At 37.0% G+C, this 23,051-nt stretch overlaps 1 protein-coding gene across 7 annotated transcripts in view; it reads right to left on the bottom strand.

Annotated features, from left to right (window-relative positions):
• SCAF8 (SR-related CTD associated factor 8) overlaps positions 1-23,051 on the bottom strand; it is a 165,609-nt gene that overhangs the window by 82,967 nt on the left and 59,591 nt on the right. For 5 of the 7 annotated variants that reach the window (XM_080585248.1, XM_080585243.1, XM_080585246.1 and 2 more), the window contains exons 19-20: positions 22,293-22,514; positions 1,602-21,712 (exon numbers count right to left, since the gene is read on the bottom strand). In XM_080585248.1, the coding sequence (XP_080441374.1) occupies positions 20,013-21,712; positions 22,293-22,514 (1,922 nt within the window). In that variant the 3' untranslated portion in view covers positions 1,602-20,012. Of the gene's footprint in view, positions 1-1,601; positions 21,713-22,292; positions 22,515-23,051 lie in introns of those variants that run through there. The other 2 variants (XM_080585244.1, XM_080585245.1) reach the window with 1 other exon arrangement.

The raw sequence follows: 23,051 nt of genomic DNA, 5'->3' as shown, positions 1-23,051 counted from the left end.
CCTAAACAAAATCTATTACATCTACCATTAGCTTACACGTAAGATGAAAAGAAAGACCATTATACCTGCCAAATAATGACAGCATAATTTGAACTAACAGGAACTGGTCATGAGTTTTCCCAAATTCATCGACCTGTCTCCTGACAAGGAATGGTATAATAACTTTCAAATCATCTTTACTAGAGGAGAATCTAGTCTAACCACAAATATTTCATTCTGACTAAATTCTACTACCAGGTTATTTTCCTATCTACCTGTTTATATGCTTGGGCAATATATTTTTTTCCTGTTATTGAGTTACAAATGTGTACCCTCTCATAACATGTACAGACTGGCACTGATCTTGAGGCAACAGCTCAGACACAACTGCCCAGGCACTTTTGAGGGGTGCATTCCTCACCCCTCTTAGGAGCCATTGCCTCCCAGTAGGGCTGGATGAGCAAGACGAGGGTCTGTTTCTGAGCCATCAAACCCAGCATGTCACTGGAAATCATTGGGCTCTCCATTTAACATCAAAAAGAATTTTGGGAAACAAGTGTGGTAGACATATAACCAGACCAGCTGCTACCAGCTAAATTCCCTTATGGTCTCAAGACAAACTCCCAAGACTTGAAAGGCCTTACTCCATCACATCCTGATGTGCTCCTTTCCTCAAGTCATTTGTTTTCCAGAATATTGTGGGTATTCTAACTGTTGATACTCTAAATCATAAGAGCAGCAGCTTTCTTCTAGTATTCATGAGAATAATTTCTATTATAACCAAACCTTGCTCTCCATAGCAACTTCTGAGTTACTAAAAGTTAACGCTTCTAGTTGTGTCTTTGATGAGTATTTAAAATACACTTTGGGATAATAAATATTTTTTAGGGATACAGAACATATCTGGAGCAATGATGGAGAACCGTAATGCCCTGATAACCATGAAAACTCCAAGTAGGTACAGGATTACAAGTTTCTGCTGTGCTTCTCCACCCAAGCTCTCTCTGAACCCACCTCATTTGCCAATTCTCCAGTTACTAGTCACTAAACTGAGCGTCTTTTCTGTCCCAACAGGAGCAAGATAGCTCTTATCTTGAAAATCTGGAAGCTGGGAGACTTTGGCTTCTCTCTGCTACAAGAGCAGTGAAGAAGAAGAGCTCTTGCAGGAAGAAGGGACCACATGAGATGTTACCATAGTGGCATTCCCTCACTAACATGGTGGCAAGATAGGAAGGGAGTAAAAGAATCAGACATGCAACAATATGGGGCCATGAATGAGACAGTTGCTACCCTTTGGTCCACACATGCTGACACCTATCCAGAAGATGTCTATGCTGGAGGTACTGCATTGCCCTGATAAAAGTAATTCAAGCAGCAACCAAATAGTATAACCTCTACTGGACCAAATCTGGGTATCATTGAGTGGCAAGTTTCACTCTGCACCACCTTCACAAATGATTCTAATGAGGAAAAAGACTAAAAGAATTTTGTCTGCTTATTATAAATAAATCTGCAGAAAATCATCTTTCCTACTGTTTGGGACACATTAGGAATGCTGTTAACAGAATCCAAGTGGAAAAAAAAATCCATCCTGTTTTTTCAAAACAGCAATTTGTAAAAAAAAAAAAAAAAAAAAAAAGTTACTGAATTTGTATTTGACAAAACTTCATGTCCATGAAAAAATGAAAAGTGTATTTATACTAAAAGGCCAAACAGGTGTAAAATCAGACTGTCCTTTACTTCATTCCTTTAATCACGGTAAAGAACATAATTTATGTAGCTAAGAGAATAGTATAACCATGTTGTTCTTGAGCAGAGTGAGAAGACTTTCACTGCAGTACAGGGGAAAAACAGAAAGAACTGGAACTTCAGAGAACTGGATAGGATCTCATTAAAGAGAGGAGTGAGAAATCAGACACTCCTAATGACGGTTATCACATGAAAATAACTAATTTTCTGGCATTTCCTTTCACATTTCAACACTCTAAAAGTGAACCTGTGGGTTTCTTTTGATGCACTGAGTTCAAAGCACTGTGCAAAAGCTAAAATACAAAATCCAACTAAGACTCCAACATATTGAAGGTAACACTGGACTAAGGAAATCAATGTAAATAAAACACTCATGAAAGCAATGCTCAAATGACCCAAACAGTATTAAAATTTATTTTATTGTGAACGAGACTGAGAATTTTATAAAGCAAAGTAGAAAACAAATCACTTGCTCCTTTAGATGCAAATCTCAAGTCTCATTATCATCTCTTCTCAGCAACCTGAAGAAGCTTCAAAACTTCAGTCTAGACCAGTTACTTAAATCAATGTACTCCAGAGATCTGAATTAGGGTTTTCCCACTTTTACAAGATCAATCAACTAGCAGATGAGAGGAAGAGCATAAGACGATGTTTGTAAATGCACAATAAATGTTGTTTTTTTTTTTTTTTTTTTTTTGGCAACTGCAGTTTGAGTTTCTATTTTCATCAAAGATCTACAAAACAACAAGAACAAAACAAACAAACAAACAAAAACCACAACCAAACACTCAATAAGAATGTTGAAGTATTTTCTTACAAGAAATAATACAAAGAAATATTTTTAAAGCTTTGGTTTCCTAGGACACTTAATTACAGTATAACTCATCTAGAGAGGAGGTTGGCCTTCTAGAAATAAGCAGAAAACAAGCTGTACTTGATATAATGAACTCAGTTCCAACAAGATGCTGGAAAAATAAGATGTTTTCGGAAAAAAATATAAATAGGAGAAGTTAAAAAGAAGAAATATATTAATATGAAAATAAGCTAACAAGTGATTTTCAGTGATTCATGGTAGGCTAATTCACCGAATAATGCAAGTATTCTAACAACCAACCATTATAAACACAGATATTCAGACATAAATGTAAATTTAAATCCAGACAAAACACAGGATAAAAATGCTTCACAGTGGGATGAAAACTTTTTCAAAGTAGTATTATGCAACTACATCATTTACATTGTGAATCTAAACTACAGATTGCTTTTTCCCTCCTTTGAGATATTACAGGAATTAAGTTAGGGCTGCTGAGGTGTCACAACTGTATGCTCCTACACAGTAAACTTACAAAGATTCTTTTTATGTCTCAGAAAATTGTACCTGTGATGTAATTTACATTATGCCACTGAAACTATATATAAAATGCACTCATGCATTCAATATAGAGTATATTGAATATGTTACTATCATTAAAAATATGCATATATATTTTTTTCATATGTTATTTGGTATATTCGGTATCACGCTGTTAAATAGAGTGCATAAAGACAATAGCTTTATGAAGAAATTATTCAGTAATGGGCGTAGTAAAATAGATATTATCCATTCAGTGCAAATTTGTAGATGATTAAAGCCAGAAGACTGTCTAGTTTATTAGACTTTGTCATATAAATGACCAACTACTATGCAAATATTTTTTGAAGTGTTCATAGTATTTCTCACAGGAATGATGTTAGGAGATGTGTTTATAGGTGGGAATGTAAGATGGCAGCTACCTTCCCTTTTCTAACCTGTTGCACGTGGTGGGATAGGCTGACACCGAAATGGCTGGGCTACAACATTTGCAGCACTACCCCAGGTTGCTGGGAAGGATGAGACAGCAGGAAGAGTGGATGAAGAGGAAGAGAAGAAATGGGGTTTGAAGGGGGCCTTGACAGAGGGCTGCCAATCTCCTCCTGGGTAGCATTTGGGTTCCTGTCAGCACACTACCATCGTACACAGTTGGCAACACAACCACCTGAGTTGTATACCTTTATACCATGAGGCAGCACCGATCTGCTGAAACTGTCCCCCACCAGTCACGTTACCCAGAAACATCTAAAACTCATGAACATATTTACAGAAGTCCTATTCTGGAAACAAGTTTTGTCGATACTTCACTGGGTTAAGGCACTCCTGTATCATACCTGGGGAACAATCGGATACATTCATCTACATATATATATATATATATATATGAGCCCATGAATGTTACCGCATAAAGAAATCTAATCTCATTGAGGTTCTACATCAATATAGGGGAATAATATCAAAAAGATGACAGGATAAAAATCATCCTACCAAAAGCTGTGACAAATCTACAGAGCACCTAAAATCCAAGCCCCCAGCACAAGAGCAAACAATTATAGGTAAAAGTTCTTTTCCCAGTTCTTTCTAGAGGTGTACACAGCTGGTCCCCTTTCAGACATGATGCATCATACTGTCAAAACAAACAAACAAAGAAACAAACAACAACAAAAAACCTCCACATAATAAAACATACTAAGCAGTAGTTAATCAATGGATTCTTATACTCAAAGAAAAAACATATTCTAAAGACAATGTAAGGCAAATTCCCTCAGCTGAGCTCTCCTGGTCATGTTTTTCTGATTTATAAAATAAAGTGTATGAGGAAGTATTTGAGAATCAAAAAGGCAAGAGCATGGCAGTTTGAGGATCAAAGAGCGCAGAGCAGAAAGTAGCCTGGGGAAACACCTGCTTGCTTCTCATCAGGACTTGTAAAAGGAAATAAACTTTTAAAAGTTATCTATGTCCTTGAACTATGTTGTAATGGGCCAGATAAGATAAGAACTGGGAGCTGGTAGGCAATGCTGACTGGTCTGCTTGGGGAGGGAGCGTGGCAGCTCTCAGCAGAGCCCCTGCCAGGTTAGTGCTAGGACTGTTTTGTTATGGTCAGTCAAAAAGACAGAGAAATACCTGAACAGCCACTTTTACAGACCTTTCTCCTAAAATATCACAGTGACAAACACCTAAGGTTCACCAACAATTTCTGAAGTAGGCTTTGATCTGTGAAAATGATGAATGTGTAATCCCTGTTCATTTTAGCAGGGGGTTAAGGATCAGACATACAGGAACTGGCACGCTGTCCTGAGTCTGGCGTACAACTATGGGGGAAAATTCCCCCCCCAGTTAGCATGGACGTGCACAAATTGGACTGAAAGCAGTGCACCGAAGCACAGCTGTGATCTATTTTGAGAATCACGCTCAAGTGATAAGTACCTCATCTGAACAGGGCTTAAGAGGGCAGTTGTCTGGTTCCCATGCCGCAGTAACACAGGAGACTGCAAGGAAACAGCTTGGACTCAGCGTATTCTGTGCACCCTCTGCTGGTTTCAGAGCACCAAGCAGCCAGGTTTCAGGCAATAAATTTAGTAAAATTGAAGCAAAACCGAGGGAAGAAAAATCAGCTTCACTGCAAGCAATAGTAAAAAGAGATATCAAAATTACTTGCAAAAAAAATTAAAAAGAAATGTTTCCAAAAACTTATTTTGAAAGTGCAAAAAGGAAATTAATATCAGGCAGTGTCCCTTGCCCAAAGATATTCCATCCAGGTTGCAAAATTACCGGCCTTGCATTTTTACTGTAACTTCTTAGTATTTGGTTAACTCTACTTGCATTTTTCAAAAATAGTTTAAAAGAAGCATCTGCTTAGATGTCAGTATTCTGTCTTCTTTTTTTTTTTTCTCTCTCAAGAGAACAAGCAAATTAGGCTAATCTCAAAAACTTTAGCAAAGAAACTAAAGCCAGTGACTACATTGTATTTAACAGTAAGTAAGGAAATAGCTGTATTTCCTACCAGCTATTTCAGCTGTTTTTCATTATGGTTTTTACCGAACTACAACAGACATCCTACTCATAAAACAAGAAAAACAGGAGTCAGCATTTAATGTTTTCTTCAGAATCACTTCTTTCTCTCTACCCTAGCTTTTACAAACATCATGGTTTGTAATTATCATTTCTCCTCAGTTTACAGTACTCCTCTTGACTGTTCACAGGGTTACACGTAAGCCTCCATGGTTTGTAAAGCTGACAAAACCCCAAACTTGCATGTTAGAAGTGACTGAAAACTAAAGCAAAACAAAATACAAGCATATAGCAGTGTTAACCCTCAACAGTAGACATAATGAGATAGCTTGGCACCAACTCTACATTACAACTAAGTGAAAACACACGTAAAACCCAGCAACTTCAGTTAATATTCCTCACAAATCCTTTTACTTCACAATTTTTCAAAGCCACAATAATCCCTTTGGTCACTGCTCACACTTCCAAAAACATATTTAGTCAATGCTTTAATCAACTCTAAAGAACACAACATCAAATCTCAAGTTCACTGCATCACTAACAAAATCACCAAGTGCTTAGAAACTCTTTCAGAATATGCAATGTTGTGTATCTTTGCAAAAAGAGCTTCTATACTGATTAATTTTAATTTTCACACAATAAGTGTCTTCTGAAAGAAAGATCTCATGATACTTTGTCAAGTAACGGCTCACTACTATCTATGCATTTGATTATGAAAGCGTTCAAAATTTTAGAGTGCAGAATTAAATACAGTGTAGTTAAAACCACAGGAAACATGGTGGAGCTTCAGAGATTTCTCCTGTTCCTGCATACAACACAGTCATCAGTCCTGAAAGAAGAGCTTTCCCAATTCCTATGCTATCCTGCTTTTTGTCGCTTGAATGCTCCGGATAAAAGGTAAAAGAATAAAAAGAAGCTAGTGCATATTTCTTATACTGCAGTGTGTGCAGACAGAACATGCGTTTGTTTTAGAAATACAGTGATCAAAGAAAGGTTTAACAACCACATGAAAGCAACAAATTTAATAGCACTGGTGGAGGTTATAAGATCCTCACCCTATCAATTATTTCTGAGTGAGGGACATGCAGCTCCCCTCACTGCTATGGTATTAAATTGGCTCTATTTTATGTAGGAGAGAATTAAACAGTGAAAAATCAACAATATTTTGTTGTTGGTTGTGTTTTGTTGTTGTTGTTTTTCCTTTTGTTTGTTTTTAAAGAGACAGAAGAAGGTGTGTGTGTGGCTGAGAGTGCTTGTCTCCTTTATGTTACAGGAACAAATTACCAATTCTAAGTATCTGTGTACTTCACTAGTATTAGCATGGTTTGGAGCTCTGCTTAGGATTTCAATAGTATTTGCAATGAATGACTCAGAACTGGTCACACTTTATGAAAGGGATAATAACAAGCTGCTGGAATTGTAATTCCCAGAGCCCCAGTAAAGATGATGGTAAAATCATGGAGCAACTCATTCAGCTGTCATTCTCGTCTTCCTATATCCAAGGACTTGCTGCAAAGAGATACTCAAAGCCTGGATAAGGTGGCCTTGAAACAGAGACTTGCGCATTTCACTTGTCTTACTGCACACACTCTGAGGAGCTGCTCTTCACGGAAGTCGTGAATCTTCTGGGGACGCATTGGACATTCCCTCAAAAGAAAGCAAGAACACAGGCTGCAGTGCCTTGCTGTACACCACTGCTTTATGGAGGTGGGGGAAGCATAAAAAAACCAGCAAGAGTATACAGAAATTGTTTCATCAAAACTCTTAAAGAATATTGTTACTTTCTGACTGAAGATACTGGAAACCTTGCTATAATAATTAGCTTTAAAATGCTCACTGCAAAGAGCTTTTGCTGAAGAAAAGAGTTGAGAGTGGAAATGCAAACTGGAGAAGTATTTTGTCACTCCAGTAGAGAACTTGTGCTGAAAGAAAACACACCGGATTTCATATTTCAAGCTTTTTAGAAATGGAGAACAATGGCATCAGAAGAATTCAAAAGTCTACTGAAGGAGACCTATGAACGTCTTGGATAGGAACAGTGATGACAATAGCATGTAGCACTCTTGCACCAGCTGTTCCCAAGCATGGTGAAGACTGGACAAGTAATGGGAAGGCAAATGCAAGTGGACAGTATATTTGAGGCATCTACCTACTACTAGTATTTCAAAAGGTCAGAACTCCAAAAAAAAAAAAATCCGAACACAATTCATGGCCTTTCCCTGGAAAGTGAGACCTAGAAATAGGAATCACATGCCTATAACATTCTGAGATAAAATCCTGTTCCAAAAAACATCCATACAAGCACTTACAGTGGTTTATCCATCCCCCATCTTTCTTGCTTGTTGCAGGGTTCCTTCCGAGTAGAGCACCTAGTTCTCAAATCTGACTAGCCAGTAATGATCAACTTGAAGAACATACTTCTCGTTAACTTTAAATACTTCTCATACTTATACATAATAACCATATGACAAAGTTCAGTAGAAAATATTATTCTGCTGCCTGCTGTAGTGACACTGTTTTGTGGTTTGATTAGAAAAGCAAACCTTGATCCTCATGTCAAGTGGAGCCCTGTGTCTTTACTGCTCAAGACCAGCACACTATCTAGGAGCCTGCACATGCATCTGTAATGCCTACCAATTTGCCTGGTCTGTTGTTACTTCACTGATCTCCCTGTGTTACTTCATAGCCTTGAGGTGACAAGTTCCTGAGGTGGTTTGTCCAGCCAAGTGCCAAAGCACTGTGTTTGCTACAGCAAAGGTATCTGTAGGCTGGCAACCTCTATACTCTGACATAAAAAAAAAAGTCACAGTCAAGACTGAACCTTTCTTATCTATGCAAAAACATTGTTTCATTTAATTTAAAAAATAAGGTCTTAAAAAACAATTGGTGTAAAAATGTGGTGTAACCACACAACCATTTCATAGCAAGCTAAACTTAGAGTCCTACTTTAATAATTGATTTTTAAATATTCACCTGATTTTCAGAGATGATGTGCACTTAAATCTATACCTGAATACACCCATGTCTAACTTTGATTCCATTGGCAAAGCAAGAGTAGAAGACAAAACAGATGCTTCAGTTTAAGGAACACCACGGCTGTAACATATACAGCAAGAGGAAGAGTTCATATTGTACTTTGTGTTTCTTTTCATACAGTGCATATTAGAAATACTGTGGCTAAGCTTTCCAGAAACTTCTAGAAAGTATATATAAATACCATCACTTGTTTAATAATAATAAATTCTAATGTATTGTGTATCTTCTGGTATGTACCTCAGGTCAGTGCTAGGCAATTATCGTAAGACAAGATGTATAATTTCAAAGTTATACTGTAAGGTCCCAGTTCTGAAAAATGTTAGTGAAACAAACAACCATGAAATGTCTTGGAAGCACCTGTAAGAAAATAAAATTTTCAAACAGATGGCTCTCAAAAAAAGCCAATTAGTTAGTAAAACAGACCATGAATTAAAACCTTTCCAGTTCTCTAGCAGACTTTGTGTCTTACCCACAAAATCGTGGAAATGTTTAATAAATTGCTATTGTATTAATAAATAAAATTGTATTAATAAATAAATTTGTTCCTTTTGGATTCATGATTACTTGCTTTCCTGTCACAAGATCAGAGACATTCAGAACAAATTAATTCTCAAAGTTGGGAAAAGTAAAATTCTTTATAATTTTCAGACTTTTTTTGGTTAAATACCTTCATTGTGAATAAGTGACTAAATTAGCTGGCAACAAGGTAAGACAAGAAGTGAAATGTAAGACCTTGGCATTCTCTACAATGTGTAAGCATTGCATGGGACAACAACTGAAGTCCCTAAAACCTGTGCTTAACCTTACAGGTTGCATGGAATAGCATAATCTACTAAGAGGTTTTAAAAATGCCGACTTACTTATATTCTTGAGCATGCTGGAACCAGACTATCATGACAAATATATATATATATTTTGGATAAAACTTTTATTTATTTTTGTTTTACATGTCATCCATTCTTATTTCTATTCTAGTCATACAGAAATGTAAGAACTCGTTGGAGAAGGAAATTGAGGAGAATTAGGCAGTGAATTCTAAAATGAAAAAAGAAAATTTTATTTACCTAAAGAATTCATTTTTCTTTAATTCATTTGAAGAAAAAACTATTTAAAATAATATAATAATAATACTAATAATTAAAAACAAACAAACAAAAACAAACAGACAAAAAAAACCTCCCAACCTTTCAAAAAAGCAGTAAGCAGATGGGGAAAAGAAACCAGAGTATATAATGGATTCTAATCAAAGAACAGTGACCACGTAGTATGGGGCTGCTCTATATGCTGCAATTAAAAAATCTTAAGATCATTTAAGGGAGAGACAGAAGGTAAGACCAGTATGCTTAACTAGCTTTAATCTATCTATCTATCTTTCTTTCTTTCACTCTATGAATTTTTGAGCACAGGATTAGAAATGTATAGAGCTTGCAATTTTTTTTTCAGACGTTTTGTACAATCTACTCCACCATACTCTCACAGTCTTACAACAGTCTTCAACAGGGCTGTCTGCTCATGAATTGAAAACACATGAGAACATAAAAAAATATCCAGCACCATCACCAAAAAAGCCTATCTCCTAGAAGGCTTTAGTCTTAGAAACAGTAGAAATCAGACAGATAATCGATCAGATAATCTTCTACCACCTGCTCTTATAACGGCTGCTGAAAAAGAATCTGAGACACACAAGGCAAAGAGTTTGAAATTCTGGATTCAGTGAAGCCAATGGCAACATCCCACTGCTAAACAACTGAGGCAGCATGCCACGTACTGTTTTAACACTAAGACTGAAGAAGCATTTTATTTAAGTCCCTAGAAATCACATGAAAGCTAACACTCCCAACTTGTCACTAGCTGTCTGTGTCTGTATTGGTCACGTATGTGAAGACGAGAGGTAACTAAAAATGTAACAAATCCAAATATCCTCTCATCAGCATCCGGATTAGTTAAATACTGAACAAGGTCAGTATTTGGACTGGGGCATAGCAGAAGCAAATAAAAATAACTTGGATTTTACACCAACACCTCAGTTCAACACATTCCTTGCAGACAAAATGGTTCTTTATCATTCTTTCACTTGGGGCCTCCTGTGTTTTGGAGCATATACTACTTAAAAGTGCCCAAACAGATATATTAACATTGATATTCAGTTATTTTTCCAAGAACATTGTAATCTTACAAATATTTGCACATCTACCTGAACCTTCCTAGCTTTTTTTTTTTTTTTTTTTTTTTTTAGGTATGAACAACATTAAAAAGAATGCTCAGCACTATGTAATGTTATTGGATGCTCGCTTCTTAATCACTAAATATTAACTCAGAATGTGTGCATTAAATTATTAAATCAAAAAAAAAAAAGAATGGTTTATTTATGCTTTGTAACTGAGTTTTTATCAGATTTCAAGTTAGGCTAGCAAGCTATTGCTTCTGAGACAACAATATCTACCCATTGCTGGTATATAGATGCAATTCATACAGCATTCTCAGTGTCTGCTAGGATTTCCCACTTTTCTCTTTTCCGTATTCGTTTTGATCATGTAACAAGGACTGCAGGTTAAAAGTGTGTAACAATGTATACAATGAAACTGCAGAGATTATGCATACACTTATACACAATATTGAAATGTAGTCTTAACACTTTTATCCTAATTGCTTCAAGGTTTTACATTTCAATAAAATAATGGGTGCCCTACTCATTTAAACAATTCACAGAACTACAATCCGTTAATTTCATATAATCTTTTTATATGGTAAATTTTCAAATCGATATGAAGTCTGAGAATACGACATTATTTAGCTTTTAAGAAATAGCAAAATTCCAAATGAATGAGCAAACATTTTGATTTGTTTTCAGTATTTTATGGAATGAAGTCTTTTAATCACAGATAGCCTACACAATAAGGTTCTCAATACTGAATTTCTTAGTGATCGGTAGTCATACTGTAGAAGTAATCCATGAATTTCAAGAAAAAGACTTATTTAAAGTCTTAGATTTCAATAACCCATTAAGCAACCGAATGACATAATTCAAAGGTATTTTTTGTCTGTTGTAAGAAGAGTTCTGTGATGGCACTAACTGACAAAACAATGTATTGCAAGCATATGAAAATAAATGAAAAATGAACTGGACAGACTAGCATAACTTGTAGTAAACGTTTGTAAAGCAGATTTTCCATTTAGTGTTTATGTACTCACACTACTGCTGAAGTGACAAAAAATTATAGAAGAAAACCACCGAAATGAAAACTACATTTGCAATTCTACTGACAAAAAATTTGTTCATTTTGTCCACATTTTCGTGGAAGAAATTAAGGCACACTTAAAACTGCATTTCACTGCATTACTGAATGAGACCTGATGATCTCAGAAACAGCATAGATTCAAAGTATTTTTTTTTCTCTTGATAAATTCATACGACAATGATGTAGCTTACTTTAACTGGAAGAAGATAGATTTTTAAAAAGGACCTTAAACATTCTATCATTATTTATACTGAATTTCTAGTGTTGTCAAGAAAAAAGCTAGGCTACACTTCCTGCTTTCCTGGACATAATTATTTCACGATGTCTCTTTTAGTGTGGAAGTCACATCAGATCAAAAGTTCCCTGTATCTACACAAATCCTATGTATGTAGGTCCAAGTTAACAATTCTATATCCACTTGATACTCTTCACGTACAAAGGATTATTTGCACTGACTTGCACACAATTGTAATGCTTCAAGATACAAATCAGTACAGCTGTGAAGTCTACCCTTGTTTTAGAAACACATCGTCATCTACCCTAAAGAAACTCACAATTTTTCTTCAACAGAAACCTTGAGATGTGCTAATATGAACCACATCTGTTATAACTCAAATTTTAGAGAAAAATTGCAGCATTAAAGCGTTAAATTGTGAAGGAAAAAAATGTTCAACTAAGTTATCTATAGGTTGAAATACTGTCTGAGAAAACTTTTTCTGTAAAGAACAAAATAGTTCCTTGTCTAATAGCATTAGTATGATCCATTTTATAGGAAAAAAAATTTAAAACTAGCACTAGTGAGGTAACTTGAAAATAAAAACGACAGAGTACAGATTAAGATTAATAAATCAGTGACAATACTGATATAACAAGTATCTCTCAAGTGCTGCAATGTGTACTTTAAACTTCTAAAAAAGAGAATATATGCTCATCTTCAACTGCACAACATATCTTAGCAACCACTTGATTTTTAAGAGTATGCATATCATTTGTCCTTTCCCTCCTCTAATCTCTGGTAGCAGAGCATCTATAAGATTAGTATCAGTAGGATGTTCAGTAAGACTTCCCTTTTTCATCAAGTTTGTGCAAGACAGAAAGGAATTTCTTTTTCATCAAGCTTGTGCAAAATAGAAAGGAATTTAAGAATTACGGCAAATACAATTTTATAGTTTACCAACTTCAAAAACAATCAACAAAACCCCCACCATCAATGCAACTATTAAATGATTCTCATGCCATCCTATCACTGACAAGAATCACTTTTCAAACCTTACACACCTTTTCCAGAAATTATTACATTTGAAGAGACGTTACATATTTTTTAGTAGCTTTACTTTACCATTCTTGACTACAAAATATAATGTACATAATTTAAAAAACAAACAAAAAACAAACAAACAAAAAAAACACTTCAAAACATTTGTTGAATACCCAAAGACCTTGTATAGACTATGTGGGGTGAATACCATCACCAAGAAGATCCTTCAAGAAGAAATGTAAGACTAGTTACAATTCTTATCTTGCAATATGATATAAGCTTTGTTGCTGAAAGGTTTCTGCTGATGTTAATGATTATAGTAAAAAACAAAAATAAAAAATTGCCCATTCTTGTTCAATTAAGCAACTCCACACGAAGATGCTCTGCTTTTATGCCTATTAAATCAGTCTCTCAACTATACAAGAAGTAGCTGGCTTCTCAGAACATATTTATATGTGAATGCTCAGCACTTGAAAGGAAAACGTAACTAATGTAAAATTCAACTGTCAGCAGGAAAGAAAGATCTTTTTATTACTATATTAACAACAACAAATTATCCTTGTTACTCTTGGTGACTCCTGATGCTCTGAATAGGTTTTAAATTATATCTGTTCAGCTCCTGTTAAACCACAAAAGCCACTTTTTATTGTTATTTTAAAATACATTACAGGAAACACAAAGAATGAAAACTGGTAAAAATGGATCCTAATTTTGAATTAAATGACCCAAGCATTTGACTTTGTAGAAAATGAACCAAGAAAATGAGTACTTCAAATGTTACTGCACCTGCTGCTCATCACCCTGGAGGAACTTACTGGAGAAGTTAAGATTGGAGGTAGCCTGGGCTGCAGTGATCATGCCCTAGCAGAAATCATGATCTTGGGGGATAAATAAAATAGGCAGGACTTGAGGAAGGCAAACTTTCATCTGCTTAAGGGACTAGTGGATGGCACCCCCTGGAAAAGTGCCCTAGTGGATAAAGGAGCAGAGGACACCTAGCAGACATTTACAGACATTCTTCTTAGGGCACAAAAGCTTTCAATTCCAACCTGCAAGAGGTAGGGCAAAGAAGGCAAGAGACCAGCATGGCTGTCAGGACCTCAACCAACCAACCTCCCCCCCTCCCCCCCCCCCCCCCCGAAAAAAAAAAAAAAAAACACACAGAAAAACAAACAAAAAAATACAAAAAACGACCAAACCAACCAACCACCACCAACAACTTAAAGGAAATGCATAGGCAGTGTAGGCAGGGACATACATCCTTGTAAGATTATGGAGATATGGCTTGTGAGTATATAGGGATGGAATCAAGAAAGGCAAGGGACAGCTACAGCTGAACTTAGCTAGGATGTGAAGAATAACAAGAATTTCTATCTACTTAGGTCAGCAAAAGAAGATAAAACATACTGTACCTTATCCTGTCAAGTGAGATAAGGGACTTGGCTACAACTGACGTGAAGAAGGCTGAGATACTCAACAACTTTTTTTGCCTCAGTCTTGTTCTGACCATCTCCCTTTTGTCCCCCCAAGTCACAGAATCTCAGGGTAGTGACTAGGGGAATGAAGTACGACCCCCAAGGGGAGAAGACCATGTTCAAGGCCATCTGAGGAACCTGAAGGTGTGCAAGTCCAAGAGACCCAAGGAGATGGGATCCTGAATGAATGGTGGATGAAGTTGCTAAGCCACTCTCCATTATATTTGAAAAGTTGCAGCAGTCGGGTGAAGTAACCAGCAACTTGAAAAGGGGAAACACAACATCCATTTTTAAAGTGTAAAAAGGAGGACCCAGAGAACTACAGACCAGTCAGTCTCACCTCCGTGTCCAGTAAGATCATGAAGCAGATCCTTCTAGAAAACACTTTAAGGCACATGGAAGACAGGGAGGTAATTGGAGACAGCCAACGTAGCTTCACAAAGGGTAAATCATGCCTGACTAATGTGGTGGCCTTCTACAACAGTGACAGCATTGATGGACAAGGGAAAAGCAACTTATATCATTTACCTTGACTTGTATAAAGCCTTTGATATGGTCCCATTCAACATTCTTGTCTCTAAATTGAAGAGAGATGGATTTGACAGATGGACTATTCCATAGATAACAAATTAGCTGGATGGTCACATCCGGAGAGCTGTGGTCAATGGCTCAATGTTCAGGGGGAGACCAATGATGAGTAGTGTTCCTCAGTGGACCATTTAACATCTTAATTGGTGACACAGACAGTAGGATTGAGTGCACACTCAGCACTCAATGAAATACCAATGTCAGCATAGGTGACACCAAGCTGAGTGGTGCTGTAGAGGGAAGAGATGCCATCCGGAGTGACCTGGATAGGCTTGAGACATTGGCCCATGCAAATCTCACAAAGTTCAACAAGTCCAAGTGCAAGGTACTGCACCTGGGTCATGGCAATCCCAAATATCAGTACAGAGTGTATGATCAACGTGTTGAGAGCAGCCCTGAAGAGAAGGATGTGGGGACATCGGTGGATGAAAACACAACGTGAGCTGGCAATGTGCACTTGCAGCCCAGAAAACCAACTATACCCTAGGCTGCATCAAAAGAAGTGTGGCCAGCAAACTGATGGAGGTGGTGATTCTCCTCCTCTACTCCACTATTGTGAGATCCCCCCTGGATTACCATGTTCAACCCTGGGGTCCCCACCACAAAAAGGACCTAGACCTGTCAAAATGGGGCCAGAGGAGGGCCACAAAGATGATCAGAGGGCTGGAGCACCTCTCCTGTGAAGACAGTCTGAGAGAGTTGGTGTTGTTTAGCCTGGAGAGGAGAAGGGTCCAAGATGAGGTTACAGTGGCCTTCCAGTACCTAAAGAGGGCCTATGGGCAAGATGGAGGAGGGAGTCTTCATCAGGAAGTATAGTGGTAGGACAAGGGATAATGGTTTTAAACTAAAAGAGGGTAAATTTAGATTAGATTTAAGGATGAAATTCTTCACTCAGAGGGTGGTGAGGCACAGGAACAGGTTGCCCTGAGAAACTGTGGATGCCCTAACCCTGGAAGTGTTCAAGGCCAGATTGGATGAGACTTCAGGTAACCTGATCTAAGTGGGAGATACCCGTGTCTGTGGCAGGGAGGTTGGAACTGGATGGTCTTTAAGGTCCCTTCCAACCCAAACCATTCTGTGACTCTATGATGACTAGCACAATGTATCCTTGAACGTGTTCAAAACTGCCAATACTACATTTTAAGAAACCTCTGCAACAGTGGCTTATTTTACCAATACCTTCTATAGACGATTTATTTGATAATTTTCCAACAATGCTTATTAAATGACTATTCATTCAAAACAATAGGCTTGATTCCGGTATTCCTGTCTTGCCTTATTCATGGTAATTTCATAAATAAAGCCATTTAAATTACTGATACGGCTTGAGGAGTGGTATTCTACTAAAGCAAAGAAATCTAACAATCTGTTCTCTTGAGTTTGTAGTAACAATATGAAGCACCATGTATAAAAACGAAAGCATACCAGTTTGTAAAAGAAAAAATCTTCAGCAAGGAGATCATGTCATTATAGCAAATAAAGGCTATATTTTATCTTTGTAATCTTCTTAATGTAACAACATTCTGCTCAAGTATGGTACAGTAAGAGATCAGAAACACATGCTGCCTAGGAGGGTAATAAATATATCAAGCAACTTACTAATGCATAAGGCTTTCAAGTAACGTGCATGCCTTAGTATATTGTTTGTGTTGTCTGCAAATCTACCTGAAGTATTTTTCAAAATATGTTACTTGTGTAAAAATACAAAGCACTATGGATCAGCTTCTTTAGTTGCTAGAATTGACAGCTTTTATCACCAGAAAAAGCTTTAAACTGGCATAAATGAGAACTGTTGCCCAAATGTCAGGCCCCTGTCTTCTTTATGTCCCATTCTCACCCTTTCCATTGTGTCAGCAAAAAAGTACGTGTCGCTACTGTAAACCACATCAAAGACTTGATCTGGATATTACTACAGCTCCTTTCAGTGCAAGTGTTGGCTTATGATGGTTTAATCTACAGTGGGAAACGGAAGTCTCCACTAAAACTTAAAAAGATTAAGAACATTTCCACTGGCAAGATAAAGAAACCATACTATGTTTGTAAGTATTATGCCCCTTCTTGTTCTTTTGGTAATATTTGTCCGCGCCCCGAAGTAGTAAAACAAGACATGGAACAGTTCTAGCTCTGAACACGATGCAACTGAAGACTGTACAATAAATGTTTATTCTACAAAAAAAAAAGCTGTTAGAAATCGATGGTATAACACATATGTACAGTAGCCAATTTATTAATGCTTGAAAGATATTAACAAAGATGAATTCATTAAATAATACATTGTTTTATATCACTACCAAATGATTTATTTAACCTTTCTCACCAAGTAATTTACCTACACCATGATACTACATGTAATTTAGCATACTTCAGGTCCCAGTTTAGAAAACAGACTGACTTTTTGTTTAAAAAAAGAAAAACATTTAACATTACATCTGAAAATAAAAGCTACTGCCAATATGTGTTTGATTCTGGGTATTTACATGGTCTATGACTGAAGTATTTTGAGTCTGCATGTATTAAAACAAAATAAAGAAAATCCCTTATATTCACAAAATACCCTTACAGCTATTTTTGTATTTTTGGACTTCCAGAACCATATCTACCCGACCGGAATACTAGTAGTAGGTTGTGCAGCACCAATCAACTTGAGCCACAAAGCCTGCATTTGAAGGTAATTTTTACCTTAAACATTGTTCATCTCAACTCCTGAGACACGTTCTGGTAATAAACGCATCAGCAAGGTCTTTTACAAAGCAATAATTCTTTAATGCACACCACACTACATCCTAATGACTAGTACTTGCACAGTAGATAATGAATCATTCATGTCCACTTTCAAAGGGCTACCTTCCGTAAACTGACAGTTTATTTACTATCCAGAATAGAAGTCCCTATAATTGAAAAACTGAACCATGACACAGCATGAAAAAATAACCCACATCCCAGAGGAAGAGGGCAACAAACACATGCATAACTTGAGTCTACTTTCAAAGGCGTGCTTATGCTTTACACTCATGTGACATTCTCATACTTCTGTCCCTTTGAGAGAGCAGGAAGGGGTATTAGAACTTGCATGTTTACACTTTATCAGGAAAGATCAAAATTCTAATCTGTGCTAAAAAGTGTTTCTTCTACCAAGGGCCATTCATGTAACAGAATCTAATCCTTGATCCTATTATGCAAGACAAAAACAACTTTCTCAAAACTGAGTGAAATGCTTTCAGACAAAATTTTAACAAAAGTTATTTTGAAAGAAGTTGGTGGAACGCACTTGAGTAGAATAAATTGAAAATCTTACATGACCAAATCATCCACCACCAATTTAAATGACACAAGCAGCAAAGTATATGAAACGAGAGAATAGTGCTACTAATTTACCAAGGCAGCCAATTCATCTCGCCAATTTAACAAGAGGTTCTACTTCAGTATTAAGCCACCAAAGAACAAAGTCCCCCTTATTTCTGTTAAAAAACATGTAGGTTTTTTTAGACCAACAACAGCTTTTTTACTTTTCGTGCAACACCTCTGGACTTTGAGTCACTAAAAACAAATAACCACAAAGCACTTAAACACTACCACTACCTATCCAGAATATATCCAGAATACTAAATATGTTACAAAATAAGACAATGCAAATATTTAAGTTTTGGCTTCATGTGTATCTGCATTTTAAAAAAGAAAGCTAAAATCCTACTGTATATTCTTACAGTGTATCATGTTCCACCTTCTATAAGTAGTAAGAACTTCATATAACTATTAGCATAAGAAGGTAAATATAAGCTTGACAGCATTGCAGTGAAATACTTATCTTACTACCTAAAGAAGGTGAAAGGCAAATTTTTATAACCTAATTTCATTTCAATTTTATTGAACTGTCTACAATATTCTGTGAGTGTGTGCACATACACAGGCACGCACAGAAAGAGTAGTATCTACAAACAGTTTACACAAATATTTACATACATATGTCATATACATAAACTAATGACTGCATGATTTTCAATGTAAAAACCATACCCTTCTTTCTTGCACATTACAGCTGTTGCATTGGTCTTACAAAAGTAATATAAACCTTTTGCAACAACCAGCTAAGCACATATCATAGCTGATTCCAAGTTTTTATAGCTTGCAGGTTTTAAAAAAATACAATACCTAGAACACTGTTATCAAACAAATATGCTTTATTGGCATCTAAAAACAAAATGCACCCAACATTAAAATGTACTTTTTCATTTTTTTTAAACCCACTGCAGTACGAGGAACAAGTCACAAACACTTACTTTAGAGAAAACAGAGACTATAGTGTAGATTTTACAAAACCACTTTTAATCTCTGTGTTATGCTCCTTAAGTAACATGGGCCATTTCTTTTTTTCTGCCAAATTGTAGGAACATAAAATATCACAGCTTTGTCTATACTTTAAAATTCTGCAGCAGCCTAAAAACACGGACAAGATACACCAGCACCTGTTTTCAAGTATAACAATTTCGATAGCCAACCTAAGGGTAGTATCTAAAAAATTCCATTGTCTTCCATAGGAAGTCTTTTTTTGACAAGCTGTTATTTTATCTTTGTGAAATTAAAAGCAAGTGGGGGCAAGTTTATGTTTTACCAGAGAAATAAAAAAAATGTTTACCTACCATGTTCAAATTAAGAACAGTGTTCTATACAAGTCAGTTGTACAGTTATTTAAGCGAAAGATGAACATGAACATCAGATTAACTTAATTCTGGCAGACAAAAGTGAACTACTAAGGTCCAGTCAGCCATTTATCTATTACAGAGAGATGACAACTTTACAAAAGGTATCTTTTACCTACTGAGTGATGATTATGTCCCCTCAGTTTCTGTGCTTTCTACCACTGGTTCACTTTCTATATCAGCTTCTGTGTCACTCTTCTCTTTGTTTATCTCGACGGAAGAGGTCAGTTTTTCATAAAGTTCTGGTTCATCCTGCACCTGTGCAGTTGGTGGCTGACTTTCTGTCTCTGTATTTTCACCGTTTACCTGGGGCATATTATCAGCTTTCCGTTGGGGAGCGGCCCCATCAAAATATTCAAAAACCCGTGGATGTGGAGGGGGGATCCAGTTGTTTGACATTCTGTCTCTTCCAAACCTGTTCCCATTAATTTCTCTGCAAAAGTTAAAATCTCTGTCATCCCTATCCCTCTGTCTTTCCCAGGGTCTTCTGCGGTCATCAAAATCTCTGTGAGCATCTGGTTCAAATCCTCTATTCCAATTGGGACCACTTCTACTATCAAATCTATAGTTTACATGCCGAAATCTCTCTCTGTCTTCATGGAAGCCTTTAGGGCCACCATAAATAGGGAAGGTATGATGCTCTCTTTCATCATAATCTCCTCTCTGTCCCCAGTGCTTGTCTGAATTGAAAGCAAAATGCTCTCTTCGGCCAAGATTATCTATACCTGGTCTTCCAAAATTTTCTCTCATGTCTATATGTGGTCTTGCAAAATGTTCTCTTCCATCTACTGGAGGCCTTCCTACACCCTCTCTTGGATCAATTGGTGGTCGTCCAACAGGATCTCTGACATCCACTGGGGATGGTCTGTTAAGATTATCTCGATTTTCTACTGGAGGAAAACGATAATCTCTGTCTCCTTCCTGCTGTATGTTATCCCCTCCAAGTGGCAGTCTTTTCTCTGGATTAGAAATGGTATCAATATTTGGTCTTCCTGGTGCTCCAAAAGGTCTTTCTGTTTGATTAAAAATATCTCCTGGAGGGAAAGGACCTCGAGGTGGTGGGTGAAGAGATGGATCAAGGATTGCTGGAGGAGGAATACTACGCTGTGGTGGCACTCCTGGCTGCATTAATGGAAACCTTGGCCCAGGTGAGTGGGGCATTAGGCCTGGACGGATATCTATGAGAGGCATTCCTGGCATCCTTTGATTACTTATATTTAAATGAGGCATATTTTGGACACCAGCTGGATGCTGCATTGCCAGAAGTCCAGAACTACTTGAAATATTTGGTGGTGGCACTCCCATAAGTCCAGAACTACTCGAAACATTGGGTGGTGGCATTATGAGAAGACCAGAGTTGTTTGAGACACTCGGTGGCTGCACTCCTGCCAGAACTCCTGAGCTGCTTGAGACACTGGGTGGCTGCATTCCTGGTAGAAGGCCAGGGCTACTTGAGATGCTGGGTGGATGCACTCCAGCTAGAAGCCCTGAGCTACTTGAGACATTTGGTGGTTGCACTCCAGCCATAAGTCCAGAGCTACTTGAGACACTAGTTGGCTGAACTCCTCCTGCAAGTGAAGAGCTACTGGAGACAGTGGGTAGCTGCACTCCTCCTGAAAGACCAGAACTGCTTGAAACAGTTGGTGGTTGCACTCCTCCTACAAGTCCAGAGCTGCTTGAGACAATGGGTGGCTGTACTCCTCCTGCAAGTCCAGAGCTACTTGAGACACTAGGTGGCTGGCCTTCTCCAGTAAGCCCAGAACTGCTTGAAACGCTGGGTGGCTGCACTCCTCCAACAAGTCCAGAGCTACTTGTGACATCACTTTGCACTAAAAAGCAGCAACAAGAAGAACAGTTAACAGAAAATGCCAATGCAACACACAGCATTCAAAACAAAATGCAGCTTAATACATTATTCAATTAACGCAGAGTTAATCTCTGCAGTGTCTCATTTTCTATAATGAACATAGATCATTTTAATCATGTTGGTGATAGACATTAAGCCATGGAAATGAACATCTCTAAGTAGTAAAGAACGCACAGCAGCTTAAAATTGACAAACTCCACAACCATCACCCCATTTATGCAAGAGAAGTATTAAAATCTTTGATACAGTTTATACCTCCTGTATCCTACCCCCTCCTTCTTCTTTCCATTGCCACTTACATAGAAAGAACACACTTTCTAAAGGCTCAGCTTTATTTCTCAAGTCTACAAAGAAGAGATTCTTGAGCTTGAGCTGCTAAAATCAATGATCAGGTGATGATAGAGATGCTTTCCATCACTCCTCCAGTCTATAACTTCCTACTCTATTTATTAATGCAATAGACAAGGATCTGCAAAAAAACCTCACAGGCATTTTGGTATTTATTGTATGTGAAAATATCAGACAATAAATATATTTCTTACCAGCTCTATTATTTTCACTGGAAGAAATCTGAAGGTCTGTAAGATGTGATCCCTTTTCATCTGATTCTGGTTTGTTGATTGGCAGAGGATTAAAAACACTTCCAGCAGACAACGTTGGAGTAGCTAGATTACTTGTAACTGTGCCAACTGGTAAAACGAGGCTAGTAAAAGGAACATCCTTCATCGTCTCTTGTGTAATTGGTAATGGAGGCTGTACTAAAGCTGTAAGAAAATAACAGAAGTGTATCAGAGTAATCATATTTTCAGCCTTTAAGTTTAGCTTGGCAGATGTCAAGATGAAAAATCAAAAAAAGTGAAATTACTTCAATTACCATAAGAATAATGATGGTTTTGATAACAATTTTTTATCCTCAATCACCACTCTAATATTTACTTTTATTTTTGTAGAGGCCACGAACTGCAGGCAACTTAAGCAATCACTACTCTTTAACAGAGCCTTTTAAATGTTAAATTGATAACAGTTAAAAGGTTAAGCGAAAATAAATTATTCAGCAATTAACTCTAGATAGCCTAAGTTACAAATACATGTTATAGCCAAGTTCTAATATTAAACTATGTACGCAAATAATAAATAATTCATTTGTCGTGATTTTTTTCAGTTACTCCACAGTAACTATCATTTTTCAGTCAACTGGAAAAGCTCTGTAAAATTTTCTCTCAATACCTGCTTAAAACAGCTATGCAATAACCTATATGTTACTATTGTCCATTAGACAGGATTAACACACTTCTGTTTGA

The sequence above is a fragment of the Anser brachyrhynchus genome (assembly GCF_964034855.1).
Source record: "Anser brachyrhynchus genome assembly, chromosome: 3".
In the NCBI taxonomy this organism is placed as follows: Eukaryota; Metazoa; Chordata; class Aves; order Anseriformes; family Anatidae; genus Anser; species Anser brachyrhynchus.
This window is presented reverse-complemented; position numbering and strand designations above follow the sequence as displayed.